General features: G+C 42.4%; 2 protein-coding genes across 2 annotated transcripts; one reads left to right on the top strand and one right to left on the bottom strand.

Moving 5' to 3' along the window:
• Positions 1-4958: 4958 nt before the first annotated feature.
• On the bottom strand, positions 4959-18825 carry LOC145889017 (magnesium transporter NIPA2-like). Its single transcript, XM_082979891.1, has 5 exons — positions 18640-18825; positions 18134-18199; positions 17894-17984; positions 6486-6646; positions 4959-6082 (listed from the first exon to the last, which is right to left on the bottom strand). The coding sequence occupies exons 1-5, from the start codon at positions 18800-18802 to the stop codon at positions 5544-5546; spliced, it is 1020 nt and encodes a 339-aa protein (XP_082836017.1). The 5' UTR covers positions 18803-18825; the 3' UTR covers positions 4959-5543.
• On the top strand, positions 7756-17262 carry LOC145888897 (WD repeat-containing protein on Y chromosome-like). Its single transcript, XM_082979768.1, is given in 20 exon segments — positions 7756-7925; positions 8244-8355; positions 8611-8698; positions 9043-9149; positions 9428-9604; positions 10058-10373; positions 10616-10890; positions 11216-11325; positions 11655-11855; positions 12350-12614; positions 12859-12997; positions 13249-13354; positions 13558-13893; positions 14286-14401; positions 14637-15090; positions 15296-15569; positions 15825-16088; positions 16236-16346; positions 16402-16517; positions 16851-17262. Coding segments are annotated over 20 exon segments (4149 nt in total).

The following is an 18825-nucleotide window of genomic DNA, read 5'->3' as shown; positions in this document are numbered from 1 at the left end:
ATCGACCTGTGAGATAAGCGGTGGAAGGATTGCCGAACTCAAAAACACGGAGCAAGAAAAGTCGCTCAGTTTCATTGCAAAGAATCGTACATCGCACACTGATGTGTGGATAGGTGATTTGTTGTGTTTATTTGTAATTTCTTTTGCAAATTACTGCACGTTCAAAAATAGCACAAAGTTTCGGTGCAAGGTGACGAGAACGTGCCGAACATATACGTTCGAAGGTTTAATTTTATGTTGTTTATGAAAGCTGCTGTTGAGTTATACTGGAGCTTATCTGTCCCGACTCCCGATGCCCTTTTCCCGAAGGTTTATGCGATGCAAAGTCTCTGCCGTAGGCTGTATCACTCTCTGCTGCACTTGATGTGATAGACCGATTTTCAAAACGATTTTAACAACACGATCTTCCGCAAATTATATTGATCGCTTCCTCGGTTACGGCAACTGCAAATTGAATAACGAATGGTAACTTTCATAAGGCGAATTCCCTTCACATTTCGTCGGTGTCCTATGCAAATACACTTTTCAAGTCGTTTTTTTCATAATTATTTTTCAACCACACCGGGATTCGAACCCTGGTTGGTTGCGAATCCCTGTCAGGTTTTCTTACAGGTATTTTTCGTTTACTAGGATTGCGAATGAGTACATTACCCAATGGCACCCATCAATACAGGTGGCAAAATTGCCCTTACCAGTTGAAAAATGCTTCGTGGTGTCCGCGCGTTATCCAACCTCCAAAGGCGGAACTATGTGTAGCGATGTCGCACGAATGCGAATGGAAATGGACGGTTAAGGATTGCTGGGAAAATTCCTCTTTTGCATGTGAATTTCCCGGTATGATGGCGACCAAAAAAAAAACTTCAGGGCATATAATTAACCGTTGAGATTAATTTCACTTGCCAGGTTATGGCGCTGTGCTGCTTGACGGTTCATATAGGCGCGGTATGTGTATTCTTCTTGTGATATACGCACGAGTAGAAGTGAATAAAGCAGACCAATAAAATGTTTTTTTAATAGGGCCAGAACCTGTACCAGATTTAACTGCATCGGACTCATATAATGACTTTGCATGAACTGCATACACCACTGCGTTTTCGGTCGTAATGTACGTCTTCTGTTGCACAGAAACCCAGATGGACAGAAACTTGAATACGCAAAAGACAACAACAGTTCGAAGCGCAGCAAATAATGTCAACTCAATGTGGGGTGGGTAAAAGGATTTCCTCTTATCTGCCATGCAAAACCTGTCGTGTAGTAACAATATAGTGCCTTTTTGCATTTATTTTAAACTAACCCAGAGGTTCCCAAACTTTGGGCCTTGGGCCAGTAATGGGCACGAAGGCCAAGTTTCTTTAGTTGGTCCTAGGCCTCTATGTGTCGATTTGATTCGTTTTTTAAACAGGGTCACCAAGGGCCAGTGTGACCAAAACGACATCAGGGCTAAAATGAAAGGGCTCTTTAAGGTGGTGGGCCACAAGTTTTAAATTTGGGCCTCGGATCAAAACATTTGAAAGCCACTGAACTATAATGCAATAAAAACTATATTTAAATGTGGCATGCACGTAGGCACAGGAATTTCAGTGAATGAAGTCACTACTCAAGACCCAATTCAATACATCCCTGGGCGAAAGGTGCATGCAGAGTACAAAAATTCAGCACTTCTTGATGTACGTTCGAAAACCAGCTTTATACTATTACCAAAGACAATTTACGTTCATTACGATGCAATGCCGCCTGCCGTGCCCAAGAAACGAAACATGGTAAGCCTGCAGATCTTGCTCACCAACTTACTAGATGTTACGCCACCTGAAAATGTGCCGGCTGGTATAACGTACACCATCCTTGTAAACGAAAAAACTGTGGATCAGGCCGTGCTTTCAAACCCGCTGACTTACGGATCAAGCGGTGGCTGCGTGCGATTCTTATCGGCTGAAATCAGTTGTCGGTATATCGACACCACCACCGGACGGCAATCCTCGTTCGGTTTGCGAAAGGTTACGAACCCAGATGGAACCTACTCGTGCATTTCAAACCACACCACAATATTTGCGGCCCTGCTTTCGGTTACTGTGGTCGTGGTGCCACGCAGCGCAACGGTAGGTGACAGATATTTGCTTTATTTTCTATCAAGCGGGTGGTTCTATTATGGAAGCGCATGCAGTAAATTTGCATTAAAATAAAAGAGTATCAGTTGAGTTTATTTTTAGATCAGCTAGCTCGTAAATGACTTGAGAATTGCATGTAAATTGTGACTTCCTTGCGGAGAATCCTGCCTGTCATGGAACGGCTTTAGTGTGAAATTTAAAGAATGTTTTACCTTGTTTTAAATTTATTCCTCACTTCCTTTTGAAATACAGAGCTGCACCGATGTACGTTGGCGATCGACAGAAGTAAAATAATGTAAACGTATATTCTTTTGCCCTGTAGTATATTTGCACCAAACATCCTCTCGTTTCTGACGTTTCGAAACTCACGCAAGTATAACGATGGATGACTTCCTGTATGCAATACGTGGTAAACTTGACTGGCGGCCACGATCAAATGACTTGTTGAAACCAAAAACGAAACACCGAAATATCAAACATTATATTTCCCTTCTGTGAGCTGCAGACAGATGACCACGTTTCGACCCATAAAGTCTCATCTGTCTGCAGCTCAAAGAAATCGTATTATTGGCTCCACTTTGCTTATATTATTTTTACACATGCAGATCATCGCAAACATCGCAGAATCTATATCGGTCGTCTCGTTGATTCTAACATTGGCCATCTTGGTCACTTTGCGAAAGAAGCTTAACACCGACCGAACCGTTGTGCAGATAAGCCTTTGTTCTGCTCTCTTGCTCCTTCACGTGGTCAGCCTCGTTCACGATACGGCGCTGTCACGTGACCACTTTTGTGAGTTGGTCGCTGTGGTGACGCATTTATCTGTTTTAAGCGCAGGTAAAACGATTTCGCAAACGTTCCGGTTTGTAGCACATGCTTGCCATTAACATATGTTTTTGCTTTCCTTTCTATCAGCATTTTGGATGCTTATCGAGGGAGTGACATTAATAATCAAGACTTCCAGTCACGCTCTGAGGTCTGAGAGCTCCCGAAAAGTGCGAGTCAAGCAGTTCACCTTCGGGTTTATTTTTCCAGCTTTGATAGTAGCTTGTGCCGCTATTCCAGGCTTTATGCTAAACACCTACATGGCCGCAAGTCCCATCACCATGTCTAACTTGCCTGGAGTTAACACTTATCAGAAATGCTGGCTCAACGCCTCTTCAGGCCTTTTCATCGGTACCGTGACAGTCCCTGTGGGATTCGCGATGTTTATAAATGTCTGCATTCTGGTGCGAGTGGGCGCACTCGTATATAAAAAGAGCAAAAATGCAACGAACTTTAAGCCTATTGCACTTCGTGGGAATAATCTCGAAGAAGAAACTTCTAAAGCGTCGACAAGAATGGAACATTCCAAGGCAAGCGCGCGAGCGGTTTTGCTTCTCTGTCCTGTCCTGGGAGTTCCCTGGTGTTTTCTTTTTATTGCCGGTAAGAAAACAACTAAAATTGGCCCCGAAATGCCCTGTAAAATCGCTGGATATAATTCTACAGGTTCTATAAAAAAAAATTTAACAATTTCAAAACAATTTATAAAACACAAAATAACTTGCAGCAACGACATATCAAACTCTGTACTGCTTTCTAAACTTTTGTATCTAAACTCGTTGTACAGCATGGCGAGTTAAGTATTTGAATATTTACAGGCACGGAGAGGGAATTGTTGTTCACAACGATCATTCTTAATGGCTTGCAAGGTCTATTCCTCTTTCTGGTCTACTGCATCTTTAACAAAAAGGTGATGGGATGTCTCAAGGGCACCTGGCGCCGAACGGAACTTGCAAGAATGCTGTCCTCAGAAATGAATGTGATACATGCTGGGAATACGAAAACGAAAGATTCCAATCTTACTCCAAGCAACCGTTTGAGCGTCGGAACGGACAAAACGCATTCCAACGTTGCATGTGAGGTTTCGCTCTAGCAGACTTTCGAGAAATCGGGGTCACCATTACAAATACAATTGCACGGAATCTACCCAACAAAATAGGGTAGTCACGGCCCAATGCTTTTTAGGGGCCCAAACGTCTGGGTAGCCACATACCCAGCTTTTCAGAGTACACCAATCCACAATTTGCTTGTTATAGGGTTTAAATCGCGCGTTTATTTGTTACATGAGTGCATGTCAATTTAACAAGCAGTGTTAACACGAGCTTTTTAAGTTACGGCAATGGAATCAGATTGTATTACTCTCTGTATATATATGAGTATGCTTTTTCTTCGGTGATTTGTTTTCTCGCAGCAAACCAAAGCTTTTTCGCGTTTGCCCATCCTGTATTCGTCGCTGTGGTATTAAGTTTCACTGTAATTGCCTGCCGATTTAGCCTGACTTCATATGACGTCATGCAAATTTATCCTTTGGAAAAATGGCCCGATCAGCTTTTAGCATTCGTGTTGATTCGGTATAGAAGAAAATGGAAAAATTTATCTAAATAGGTGCAGATTTTGTATGGTCGATTTTTTAAACAGATAACTCCATGAATGTTTAATAATGCAAGCTACCGTGTCTTACGGAAGGATAATTTGAAAAGATTCACTCTTGTCTCCGCACCAACGGAAACAGGTTGCAGATTTCACTCAGTCACAAACAACTGCCTTATCATTTTGTGTTCCCCCTGGTTTAGCGTTACGAATTATTACAACTTTCGTGCTTCTTCCAGTCGTGACTTAGTTATGACGTATTTATCTGTAACATCTTCCCAAAATGCTTTCTCCGTAAAAACAGTATTCTTGCGTTAAACCGGTTCTTGGCAAATGAGTTGGGGACCCCCCTGATTTAACCGATACATTTCAGCACTGAATTAGCGTTTTTTTGACATTTGTATTTTTCAAATACAACTTTACATTTAGGTTAGCACAGGTATGGTGCATACGACTTTGATTCGATAAAATAAAACCCAGAACAACCAAGGCGAGAGTAGAAACTCGAATTATTTCCACAGATCAGAAAAACGGTAGAAGGCGGTAAAAATTAAGTGTTGAAAAATGTGTGGAAACGAAGCATTACTATCATCTTAACATCACACTGCATATGGAAACGATAAGTAGTCAGTAAAAATACTTGCATGAAGTGTAGGCAAGTGCAGAAGTTCTGAAATGTAACGATGGTTTCTTGCAAACGCCACACACAAGAAACGGGAATGACATAATTGCATTCGAAGGATGTAAAATTCTAGCATTGCTTCTACAAACGAATATGTCACTATTTAGAATATGTCAATGTAGCCTATTGATAAAACCCAACCTGTGTTAACTGCTCTGATATAAAACCAATGTTATGCGAATCAGCAATACACATCACTTCAATAGAGTCAGGTATAAAAACTGGTTAACGGACCAAAACGGTTTCCATGCCGACGAAATATCACAGGTAGCGCGGCGACAAATCAGCCAAATTACATTTAGAATGCTGTGCGTCAGTTATGACGCCATTTAAATTCAATGATGTCACAGCGTGTCAACGTCAAAGTCCTCATTGGATCTACGTCGCAATGAGGAGTAATCACCTCCTGATGGAGGGGACTTGTAGGAATTAAGAAGAACAACGCCAGTTACTATGGTGATAAAACCGCACGCCAGTCCGACACAGTCCTCCGGCGTGACGTAGGCAAACTCCTGGAAGAGCAAGATGGATCCGAGGATCAGGAAGAGGTTGGTGAAGACATATTTCACCGGGATCACAGCGCTGGTGTCGAAAAGAGCAAGAGCGCGGTTCAGGTAAATAATCTGGACGACGATTCCGACAACATTCCCAGCAATGAGGAACCAGAACAAGTAGTGGAGATAGACGGGCGACGACCCAGGGGGTGGTGAAAAAAGATCTTTTAGGGAGATGCCGAGGCCCTTGCCACATAGTACGGTGAGGGCGCCTACGATGTTGCCTATTGTGACGTAGACGAGCATGTCGCGATGTCCCCGCCGCGGCGCCAGATAGACGATGAGGTAGAGAGTTGCAATGATTAGAACGGCGCAATAGGAAAGAAATCCTGTGATCAACCAAAAGGTGGAGGTAATGTCAGTAACAGAAGCACAAGCAATTGCCATATGAATCATGCTAACTACTGGTATCTGAGTGAAAAACGTGAACAAATGTGGTTGAGGTGCGCTTGGCTCAACACAACCACCATATATGAAGTAATTAGGAAAACCGATTTAAGACTTTACGATATGTGAGATTTTGTGTGGAGCGTTTGGTTTGGATACACGCTTTCTCAAACAAACTAATTTTCCAGCAATGGCTGTGTCAAACATACTCATTTACCAGAAAAACAAGTGAAGGAAACGTCGTACACTGTGTTTTATGGTCATCAGAAGACAAACTCCCTATGTGAACATGTTTAGAGTAAAAACAAGACCAGATACAATTAGTAAATTAACTCTGCCACCTACCCCAGTTCATAAAGCGGTCGACCAACTCTGTGTAGTTAGAAACCTTTTCTCTTCTGGGTGCATGAATGACGATGACTGTAGAACCGACCAGACTCAATAGCACTCCCAATTTACCGAGCTTCGTTAACTTCTCGTTGAGGAAAATAGACGAAAGCACGGCACTTTAATGAAGAAAATAGTCCTTGTTTACATTAGATACAATACTGTTTATTGAGGTGTTTAATGTTAACTGGGAATATTTAAAATTGCAAAATACATAACAAGACCTGTTCGGTCCGTCAATCAGTTTGTTATTATCACTACACAGTCTAAGTATGACAAATATTTGTCTAAAAATAATAACATTTCAATGAATGAAACAAAACCTAAAATACCTAATAAATCTGAAAACTACCAGTGACGAAACAATTACCAATTTTACGTAACAATTTAATTAGTGGCCACAATGAAAGACCTGCAAACGTTGCCAGGGCGCAGCCAGTTGTTGGCAAACTAAACTAATTAGACGATAAAACAAAATACTATTTTCGTAACTATGCTAAAGAGAGAGCCACGTTCAACTTGGTTAGCGTATTTGTTCCGCGCAGGTATAGGTATACAAAAGTTGTGGTCTTTAAAGTTGAACTTGGCGCCCAAGAACAATCTAAAAGGTTTTTGAGGTGGGTAAAATGCTTTAAACCGGTGTTTTTCAACCACTGGGCTGCGTTATAAAAAAAAATTCGTTAGAGCACCGTTTATAGCAGAAAATTTCACAGTATGTGAAATAAATTAAGTGCATTTGTCTTACATGGTCATGACCGGTACTAAATAGAACCAGCGCGACGAATGCCATGTAGTTTTTGGCAGGGTTAGTATTGAGGTTGGGTCTTGGGGTTATTTTTTTACCCAAAGAAGGTAAGTTACTAAAGTGCGATGCAAGTTAAAGTACAATGTTTAAAGGGTGTTTTTTTTACACTTAGTAAGTCGAAACAGACCGTGCCTACCTTTTCACATATTAAAGCGCGTCTTTTTTGATAAATTTGTAAGTTATAAGCAATGTAAAGCTCGACGTTTTCCAATGGTTTTTCAATAAAACCACAATAGCTTTAAGCAGTGGATCCTGATGTTTCAAACCATTACCGCGATGCTATAACCACACGGCCATACCGCACTACAGCACGAAAACACCCGCTCCGAGATTTATCGATGCTGACATGGAATCATTCAATAACAAAACAAATCGATTTTACATTGAAAATTTTAGTCTGTGCTCCAGTTGGAGACAGAAAAAATGGTCGCAGAGAAGCCCGAAGAGAAAAAATCCAACACTGGTATTGAGATTACCAAACTGGCAGCGAAAGGCGACGTGTTACACAAGCAAGAAGGAGGCGTTGAAAGGAAGGAATTTGCGAATGAACTTGCTGTTGAGAAACCGTCGGCAATGAAGGTTACGTCACGCAGGTGGGTTTAAGGTCGGTTGGTTTGGTTACGAAACGCAGTGCTTCTAATTACATTGAATTTAACAACAATATTCTTTTTACTGGAAACCTTTTGGCGAATACTTGTACTGAAGTAAGGTCTACAATAACGATCAGAATACCTTAAAACAAGCAGAGCGTGTATCAAGTGAACCGCCTCCAATGTTTTTTTGCCCGTATTTCCTTGCAAAGAAATAGAACAGCGACGCCAGATGATAAGACGCTTCGCGTCGTTATGTACCGAAATATTTTCCTATACGTATTTCCCTTGGTTCGTAATAGTTTTTGGCCACCTTCACAGATCGTCAGATGTTGATACCATCATGAACGACGCGGCAAAAAACACAAGAAGAAAGTCAAAAATGTCGACACAAGGAGATGATGAGCAAGGAAAGACTTCGAACAAGAAGAAGGCAAGTCATTGCGTTATGACGTCTGGTGTTTCAGTTACGCGTTAAAAAAAATGCGCCTGTTTTGTTACGCAAAAAAAAACGGTAGGTTAATTTTTCCTTAGTTTTATTTGTCTGCATGAACGCATAATTTTTATTGCAGCAAATCTGCAATGTCGTTTTAACAAAAACTGAATATAACGTAACACGTTGGCAATGTCGCTTCAACAGGACTTCCCTGTGTGCTTTTAACATAATCCCGAATATATTCTGTACTAGGGGGGAAAGGAGGTGAACAAGCACAAAAAAGTGGACGACCAAATGAACCACGAACATCTGCAACAGCTGGAGAAAATTTTCAAAGAGGGTAAGATTGGGATTTCCAATTTTATGGAAACGTTGTTGACAGAACATAGAAATCGCAAATTTGAAATCTGAGCACTATAGCTATACGTCCAACGCTAGGGTAAACTCAACCCGTGTGAAGTGATTTAAAGACGTGGAAAATGTTTCCATGGCACAGAGTTATGACATTAATCGTTTATTTGGCCGTACATGCGGGTTTAAGACACTGTAACTTAGGAACAATTGTGACACACAAAGGTCAAAAGAAAATAGTACATCACGTTTGCCTTAAACACAAGTTTTGTCTTTATTTCACAACACCTAGAATGTATCTAGGCGACGTATCAGAATTTTTGTTTGTTGAAGGCTCGGCAGGGGAGGAAGGCCTCGACATGGAGCAATTCCGCATCGCAATGAAGAAAACAATGGGGAATGATATTGACGATACTGAACTGGACATGATTTTCATGAAGGCAAGAGTTGCAATTTTTTCTGAAGTGAATTTTTATCATTGCCAAAACTACTAAGGTTTGCTGGAACATGTAGCAACGAGCCATGCGCATCGCAATAAAGAAAATACTATGTCAAAAATATACATTTCGTCTGGTTTTAGGGACCGTTACTTTGCTACATATCCGATACAATACAACTTATTGTTCAGATTTGGTTTGACGAATGATTTTTATATTCCTTCTAAAGAGATCCAGTTCCAAAGAAACCGCATAAACCATTGCCTTTTGAAACAATATAGGTTGACAACAATTGTGACGGGACAGTGGATTGGGACGAGTATCTTTCCTACATGTTGCTCGAGTACCAGGAGAAGAAAAACATGTTTACACTTGACCAAGACTTCCCCTTCCCCAACCTACCACAATACAAAGCAAGCAACCACCTGGAGACGATATGCAGTGTTCGTATGTTACAGGTAAGTTCCAGTTGTCGTTCATTTTTACCTCAACATGAATACTGCGGAGACTTGGTTTCTCAACTGTGGGCCCACGGACTGTTTAGGCCTATTAATGAGGTCAGCGGACCGGTGCGTATATTTACCTGGATTTCTTGTAGCAAATTCAGTTGCACATTTCTTTATGTAAAGTTTTTAAATGCATCACGGATTACTTAAACCACCCCTTTGGGGTTCGCAAACCTCAAATCGGGAACCACCGCTTTAGAGTACAGTAACCTATCGAGGCTCACAGGACTTTCACAATAGTTACAGTGATTAATTTCATTTACACGGGATCGCCTTCAACAGAAGGGCTTGGAAACTTGTATCAGTGACGGGGGTCCATGGAGTAAGAATATTGGCCATCAGGGGTTATACGGATCAAAACAAGTTAAGATACCCTGCTTAGCCATAATCTCGAACTAATCTCAGGCATTTTCCACTCGGCACCACGTCCAGGGTGTGCAAGAACCCGATGACGCGTCCAGTCGTTACATCACAATATCAAGAGACGGAGTGCTCAACATCTGGAACCTCGAGTGGACACTGCAAAAATCAACGACGCTAGATGCCGCTAGAGGGAGCGCGGGTTCCCCGTGTGGTAACCAACCGGCTGCGAAGTCAATAGCGGTCACTGACATGGTGTGCATGACTAACTGTAACACTTTAGCCGTGGCAACCACAGATTACGAAGTGTCTTTTTACGCCATGACTTCCAACATGATCAAGAAACGTTTCCAAATCAAGGGTGAGATGTTGTGTGAAAGTAAAAAAAAGAGCGTAACCAAGAACGATTGATGGAGCGTTGGAGCCTATTTTGATTTACCTGGCAGAAAACCTGGTACAGCTATTTAAAGACAAAACCAAAAATTGTGAAATATTTTAGTTTTGTGCTGTGCAAGAAAGCAGCTTTAAATAATAAATTAAATAGGTTTTCAACGCGAAAAGTGATCTGTAACACATCTTTGCAAACCTATTTCATCTTGACAGACATGAAAAATTGTGCCTTGACGATGGACTACAGTTACGACATAAAAGATCCCAGACACGCAGTAATGCTCTGGGGCGACACTAGCGGAAGTGTGGTGGTAATTCGATTCTTCGACAATCCCAATCTGAGCCTGTTTGCAGCCCCACTTTGCCCAAATAACCGCATCTCGATGTTGCGCTTGCTGCGAGGTCGCATCCCAGGAGTACAGACAGTAAAGTTTGGAAAGGTGCACGGGGATTGGGTGCAGCAGGTCCGATATTTCGTTAACAAGAAGGTAAGAACTGCTTTCAAGTTGCTGCCGAGTGAAGCAGGGTTGCCAGGTAACAAACTCCGTTACACTGCTTCACTCGATTGCATCAAATAAGATAATTTTCCGAAAAATACATGTGACACAAGTGCGCTCACAACAAACAAAAAAGACACCACAAGTGTGACAATATGTATTACAGCCAATACCCAAACAACGTTACAGTCCCCAACTTTGGCTAAACTGCAAAATTACGGTTGAGAATAAAACCCACATATCAAGGCCACTCAGTGGCTCGCGTTTCAGTTGGACGGTACATACAACGGTGTCCTATGTCCCTAAATCGTTCCAGGGCCAGGAATGCTTCATATCGGGGTGTGCTAGGGATGACACAGCTCTGTTCTTTGCCGACATCACCGAAAAAGAAAGAGGAATTCCATCGTCGAAATTTACAGTTAACAGGTATGACTTGTGCGCTAACAGTGAGAAAATCATTGCTCTCCGAGACATAGAGAAAGAAATCTGAATGTTGCGCGTAACTAAAAACTGGAATCATTTGGCATGTTTAAGCTACAAAGGCCATTCATTGGATGTCAGATAAACAGGAGTCAAACATTAATATTTGGGATAGATCATAGCAGTGGCAAATAACGAGTGAAGTAAACCTTCCGCTACAGAAAATAGTAAACATTATAATAAGTCGTTTTGGTATAGATTAGCAAGTTTGAAAAAAACAGGAAAAAGCTTAACATGGGAAGGGCACAAAACGCCACCTTTTAATATTTCCGCAGACGGTCTCACTTCAAGGTACAGAAAGGTGTTCTGTGCCTGTCATACGACCCCGAATGGAACTTGATTGTAACCGGAAGTCGCGATTGTGACGTCAGGGTTTGGAACCCATATGTCGTGGCGAAATCATCTGCTGTTTTGAAAGGTCACAGCGCTACAGTGCTCCAAGTACTCGTCAGGAGCGTGGACCACCAGATTATTAGGTACTATATGAATTAGGTGATTCAATTAATCTCTTTTTCTGGCACAATTAAACGTACACTTTTGTCACCGACGTTTTGAAAGAATATTTGAAATACGATATGCCTGGCAGCAACAGCAACACAATATGTATTAAGTGATTTGAGTGCTAGAATATAATATGCCATAAGACTGCAGTAAAGGTGGCAGACAAATTGTTATCTAAAGATTGATTTTTGTTTATCACAATAGCGTACTCTGTCTGGCGCTTGAATGGATTTCTAGGCCTTCATAGCGTTACAATGATTTTTGGATAGCAGACCTCACAGATCTGAACAGTGTTCACGACTGAGGTTACCAATACAAAATTCGATCATACATCAACAAACCAACTTACCATCAGGCCAAACACACACCCGCCCTTCTATGCGCCACAAATCATGACTGTATTTTCTTTCCACAAAGCCTTGCAGCAAAAACGGTGTTCAATGCAACGATACAAATCACTTGTCAACAGCATTAGCAAAGACAAGAATATACGGGTGTGGGATCTGCACGACTACTCTTGCAAGCAGAACATACACGGGCGCAACGTGAACCTGGGCAGACTTGACGTATCGGCAGCTTTCTTTAACGAGCGACGAGCCGAACTCATTGTCGCCACCAATCGGATTGGAGTGCTTCATCCGCGTATCGGGTCGGTTGCAGGGTACCAGCAGAAATTGGCGAAGACCCACCAAAAGTCGGTGGTGCAAGTTCTGTACAATCCCCTGTTTAACCAGGTAATATTCTGAGTCGGTTTCTGTGGCACTTTTCTTTAGTGCGAGTGTAGCATTTTGTTATAGGCTGGATTTGTATGCGTATACCGAGTATTAAAAGAGGTTCAAAAGGCGCTTGAATAGAATTGAAGTGGAATTTTATCTTTCGGGCGAATATTTCACGCAACATTTCACGAAAATTCTATTCGTAGAATCGTCACTTTCGTTTTTTTGCAAATGGCTGTAATATGTTCATACGCGTGGACAGATAGTAACTGGCGGTGAGGATTCGATGATCTGCTTGTGGGACATAAAGACGGGCGTAAAGCAAATGCAGTTCTGCGCTGGGACGGAGTCAGAAATCACCTGCATGGCATTCGACTCCACAAACAGACGATTGCTTGCAGGTGACATGGCATTGATTAATCAGCAGGACCTGTGCCATCGGAAATGCCGAGCCAGATAAGAAAAATATACAGGCCCTGTGCTTCTCCTAATAAAAGGCCACCTTAATATGATTTGACTCTTTTTCCAGTCTTTATTGTAATGTGCAGCCCCCCCTGCATAAGGCCAAATAGGTCAAATGTGCCTACAGGACCCGACCATGATCGATAAAAACGGTTTCAGTAAAATATTTCAACTGCATGTTTAACAACAGGAGCGAGGAATGGTACAGCGTCTTTGTGGAACTTCAACAACGGGGCCAAGTTGCGTTCCTTGGAAAAGATGGACGACCAAGAGATTTCAGACGTCGTATTTACGAGGTACGAGCTGCAGAACAACATTTCCATGGCTTCTACCCTAACCAATCTACATTAATATATTTATATTGTGTCTTGGATGTTTACGATTCTAAAAGTTTTTAAATACCACGCATGTTGTCTGTGATAATAGTGTTTTTCTTTCTGACCAAAACTATCTGTATGTATCGAACTCCTTTACTCATGGTCAACCTTTTTGCGCGCAGGCAACGCATTGTCACAGCTGGATGGAACCGACACGTCGGGGTTTACCTTGACTCGTACGGCGACGATCGACACCAGCTTCTGAAACAGACCCATGACGACGATATACTCAGTCTCGATTACCACCACACAGATTGCTTGTTTGCTTCCGCTTCTTATGACGGTGACATCTTCATCTGGTCTTTGGAGACGGGCGAGGTTATACTGATGTTTAACATGCACATGAGCTTGTTGCCCCTACACGAAGAGCGCCAAGAGCACAGAAAGAAGAAGGTATCTGGTTTACGAGCGGCTGCTACCCGGAAGGAATCCATCCCCGACACTGATATTGATGGTAGGTATTTTTCGTTGCAAGTGTAATTTTTCGGTGACTTTGCTTGTGTTACATATTGACATGAACTGCTTCTACTACAAGCATAGCCATTTGTGTGTTGGTTCCAGGCATGTTATTCTACACCGTCACTTGCTTCAGACAAATACTTCCTTGAATTTGTCTTGTACTTGCACAATCAAATTCAATACTTTACGCATGGAAATGTGCTTTGTTAAATATTATTTTGATCTGCATTGAAGCTAGTTGTTTCTTGAAAATAAACCGCCGCTACACCAAACACCGTTGCTATAATGGGTTAACAGTCAACTTTACCATAACATTAAGTTGGTCGTGGAGGTTGCGTGTAACTGTACAAACTGTATAAACAGGTACACAGTCGTCCCAGTTATTCACAAGGCTTCAAGATCGGCGTTCTGCGACAACCAACAAGTTTTTCGTGCGGTGGTCGGATGTTTGGCTTCCCAACCACCTTCCATGGCTTAAAAAGAGGAAATTAATCTTCTACGAAAGCGGTGAATATAACACTACTTTATTGTTAGCTGTTTAAACATTGATATCAGACGGTAAAGTCGTCTGATAGTCACACCAGCTGCACTGATATGGCCATATAGGTCGAAACAGTGGCCATCTGTATGCAGCTTACACATAATTTATGAGATTTGCTGTCACCGAGGCATAATTTTATTTAATTCCTCACTAAATTCGTAGGAATGTGTCTTGAACAATAAAACTGTCATCCAGACACAGAATGCTCGTATTCGAGTCGCGAGTCATCCGCAGTGTCTGAGGAGTCGGACTTCACTGCGTCCGGTGACAGCAGTCGCAGCTCCTCCAGGAGATCGGAACACGAGGATCGCAAGCTTATCTCCAAGATTACCGACCGTGCGATATACAAGATCCTTTTCTTTCAGACGCGCGAATGCCACGAAACGGTCGGGAGCCTTATCACGGCTTGCGCGGAAGGCTGGATTTGTACCTGGTCGGTGCACCAGCGCGGGGGCTTGTTGGGGTACTTTCAGGCTTGCAAGAAAAAGGAAACGCACGACTTCGTCACCACTATGGCGCTTGACAAGCAAGACAGCTTGCTGGTAACGGCCGACACCAGGGGGTATATACGCACCTGGGACGTATCAGGTTATTGTAACGGAGCGGACGTGGTTCGACGTCGTTCTGGCCAGGACTCTTTGGAGGACGTGACAGAGTGCAGTAACCAAGTGGTGAGTTGAGAACCATAGGATGAGCGGTTTTATAAACATATGTTGCACCCTAAATTCTGATGCATCAGCGCCCATTGAAATTCGTATATCTGTTATATGCTGTAATTTATTATACCGCCAGTTGTCAATTTGTATAATATTCAAGCACTATATCTCGACTGGTTTGCAGCTAAGACGACATCAACACAGAGCAAGCGTTTCCAGCGTCCATAGTTAACTATGTATAGTATCAACCATCTGTATATTTCAGGCGAGCCGTTTCATGCCCTCAAACCAAGCACCCAACCTCAAGATGTCGGTGCGCGCACACGTCCGATCTGTGACTTCACTCGCTTACGTAGACGAACATCAACTGATAGCGTCAGGAAGCGTGGATGGCAGCGTGCGCTTGTGGACCACTACTGGTCGTTACGTGGGCACTTTTGGTCAACTACGCCCTTGGGCTATCAGCTTGCCGGTTCAAGTAAGTTTGAAACGATTTCTGGTCATTATATGGGCTGTAACGACGTTTTAAAGTGTTACCATGCCCAGTTTGATGCTCCTACACAAGAATAATGCTCCATAAGCGATACTGCAGGTACAAGACATTATATCTCGGCTCAGAATGTCGCGGTATAAGAGCTGTAGACCACACTTTCGAAAACTGCAGAATGAACATTTTACTTTAGCACATTTCCAGCTACCAACTGTATAGCACGAATGTACTTTGTGTTTACAGGTAGCGGATCTGCCTGTGGATATACCGAGCGACGTGCGCCGTGTGGCCTCACCAACGACTTTACGCACTGCCAAAGGAACGGTGCATTCGCAGTGGAAGCAGGTGAGACATGCTGTTAACTTTCTCAATCTGGCGTCACACGAGGGAAAGGGGATGAAAAGGAAGAAACCCGTGCCGAAGGTGGTCGACATGTTGCAGAAAGAGAAGACAAGGCGTGAATCCATCGAGGAGAGGTTAAACCAAGTCAGAAAAAGCATGCTTGAGGTACACGATACAGTAATGTCGGTTTTACATTATACCTTTACGGTATGCATTTTCCTTATGGGGCTGCATTACTGGCAAAATAAATGGTCTACACGACATATTTCAATACACCACCTACTTACATGTTTTAACCACATGTGTTTCAAGGAGTCCTCGCCGCTTGGTAGTGTCAAGAGTCAACAGCGGCGCGGCAGCGTCACCGTGTGGATGGAAGATGTTCCTCACTCCATAATGGTTCATCCAGAACCACTGGACGAGGTGCTCGGATGACGACGCCAAGCAAGGAGTTTGATTTGACTGTGATCTTGTACAGGTGGAAGAAACGTTTTTGAAGATTCAGTCGGGAGGCATCCGAAGCGAGATACTGGGCAGAATAAACTACAAGCCTAAGAAGCGACACCGAAGGCCGAGAATCGACACTGAGATCAAGTAATTTTAATAGAGTTTTGCACAGTTTTGGTACCACTTTATAAGTACAATTAATTAGTTTCAAGCTCAAAGATGTATTTAGGAAATGCAAGGAAAAGATTAAATTGCTTTTTCAAAAAAAAACATAGGTTAAAGAAATCTTAATACGATAGCTGTGATCACCAAGTAAGGACCTTCGTAGTGGGGCGATCCTGCTAATTATGTCATTGCATGAAACATTACTAGGTTAAAAGAATTTCGCAATAGTATGTTGCCATTCCAGTCGTAAAATCTCAATGCAAATGCAACTCCCGGAAAATGACCAAACCCACTTTGTTATGACGTTATTTACAGGTGGTGCAACAAGCACGCGGTAATTTACAACTCCTTGCCATTTGCAACAATCGCGCCCCCGGCCGAAATTCAAACACCAATCCACATATTGCGACAACGAGAACGGAACACGGCCCGCAATGCTCTTAATGCGGCACAACGAAAAATCCTGATGGCGAATGCCCTGCGACGCGCCTCGAACCCTCCGGGAAAACGAAAAACGCCACAAGCCGGAACGGAAGGGGGTGCAGGGACCGCACCGCACGAGGACTCAACGGACAAAATACCGAAGCTTCCACCAATTGGGGGCGCAAAGGACGGTGTGTTGAGAAACGAGGCCGGAAATAAGATCGTTGTAAAGAAATCGCGATTGCGCCCGACAGACTCGCGGCAACCTTCGCCTTTGGTTGCCACGCTACCGAGTATAGCATAGGTAATACACGCTCAAAATACAGCAAAGTTGTACCTGTGTAATTTGGGTAAAATATCACTGCTGTCAAATCCTACAAACTGCATGGGCGTCCAAAACCCGCAGTGCTCATGAAGGGTTTTAAATTTTTTACGTGCTTCAACAGTTTGGGAGAAAATTTTGGTCTGCACTAGAATTTGCATACTTCGTCCATAAGAACTGATATAAAATGCCAACAAGTTAAGCCAGTGTTTCCCAACCTTTTTTGGCAAACGGCACCCCATAAAATACAAAAAGAATTCTCGGCACCCATTGGGAAACCGAATAAAGTCCGCATTGAAATATTACCATAAATACAACAAACAATTCCACAGTGAATACATGAAGAACAGTTAGCGGAAAGTTACAAATGGCACCCCGGTTGGGTATTACTGAGTTGGACAATAAATATAGCAAAGCACTTTGACAAAAAAAAACAGTTAAATGCATCGCATCGTTTACATGTAAACGAATGATTGTTATCTTCCCAAAGTCCGGCGGTGATTTTTTGTTTATATCGCTAAAATAATCCCTACTTTTTACGCCCACCACGTTTACTCATCATATCAATTAGAAAACAAACTAGAGATAAAAAAAATACAGGGCAATTATTTACCTGACGATAACACGTAGAGCTCCAAGTGGTGTGATCAATATTGCCGGAGCAATGGTATAAGCGACAAAGTTAATGATTTCTCCAACGGCCACTAAAAGAAGATGAGTTGCTTGTATAAACACTTGACTGACGCAATCCAAAACAAACTGGGATTACCAAATGTTTACACAAGTTAGATGTGCCAACTGACACACATTATTTCACAACCTTCTCATAAACCTAAATCAATTAAAAACTTACTGGAAAGCATGCCAAGCCACCACGTCCACTGACGAAGATACCCAAACTCCGATTTGGCGGACCCATCTAAATAACGAATAGAATGCATCAGACTTTTGTTACTTAACCCAATTATGGCCAAGGCGGCCCCAGATGACAAAAAAGCTTCTTAAAAGAACTTTAAACGCGGGTTACTTGGCCGCCTTACGAGGTTCGTGGGCATGCCTTTTTAACGGCAATATTATGAAAAAAATACGTGTTCATATTTGAACATGACAATGTTAAGACATAAGTTACAAAACTTTTTTGCCAAACCGCGATTTTACAGAGCATTGTAAGCGTATTAACCTCTGTGAAGGTACCCGAAACAGCCCACAAATACAGTTAACACATTCTGTAATTCGCATGGCAGTAAGTCTATTTTAAAGTGGGACAGTTGCAACATATTCTGAATTTGGACGAACTGCTTTTTCCCTTTTCATGAATTATGTAGCCACCAGAAATACCACACGAATAGAAAAACTTACTTTGTCCTGAACGAGTTGCGTTCTCGCGTAGAATTCCTTTCTTTTGCAGAATAAAACTGCTGCCCACCAAGATGGCTGCCAATACAGACAAAAACAAACCGAAGAATGGGTGGCTTTGGGCTGGGCCATCTTCAGTGCTGGCTGTTTCGACAGAGTCGTCCATTGTTCCTGTTCAGCTTATTTCAT

This window comes from Ascidia mentula, chromosome 2 (assembly GCF_947561715.1).
Source record: "Ascidia mentula chromosome 2, kaAscMent1.1, whole genome shotgun sequence".
NCBI lineage: Eukaryota > Metazoa > Chordata > Ascidiacea > Phlebobranchia > Ascidiidae > Ascidia > Ascidia mentula.
This window is presented reverse-complemented; position numbering and strand designations above follow the sequence as displayed.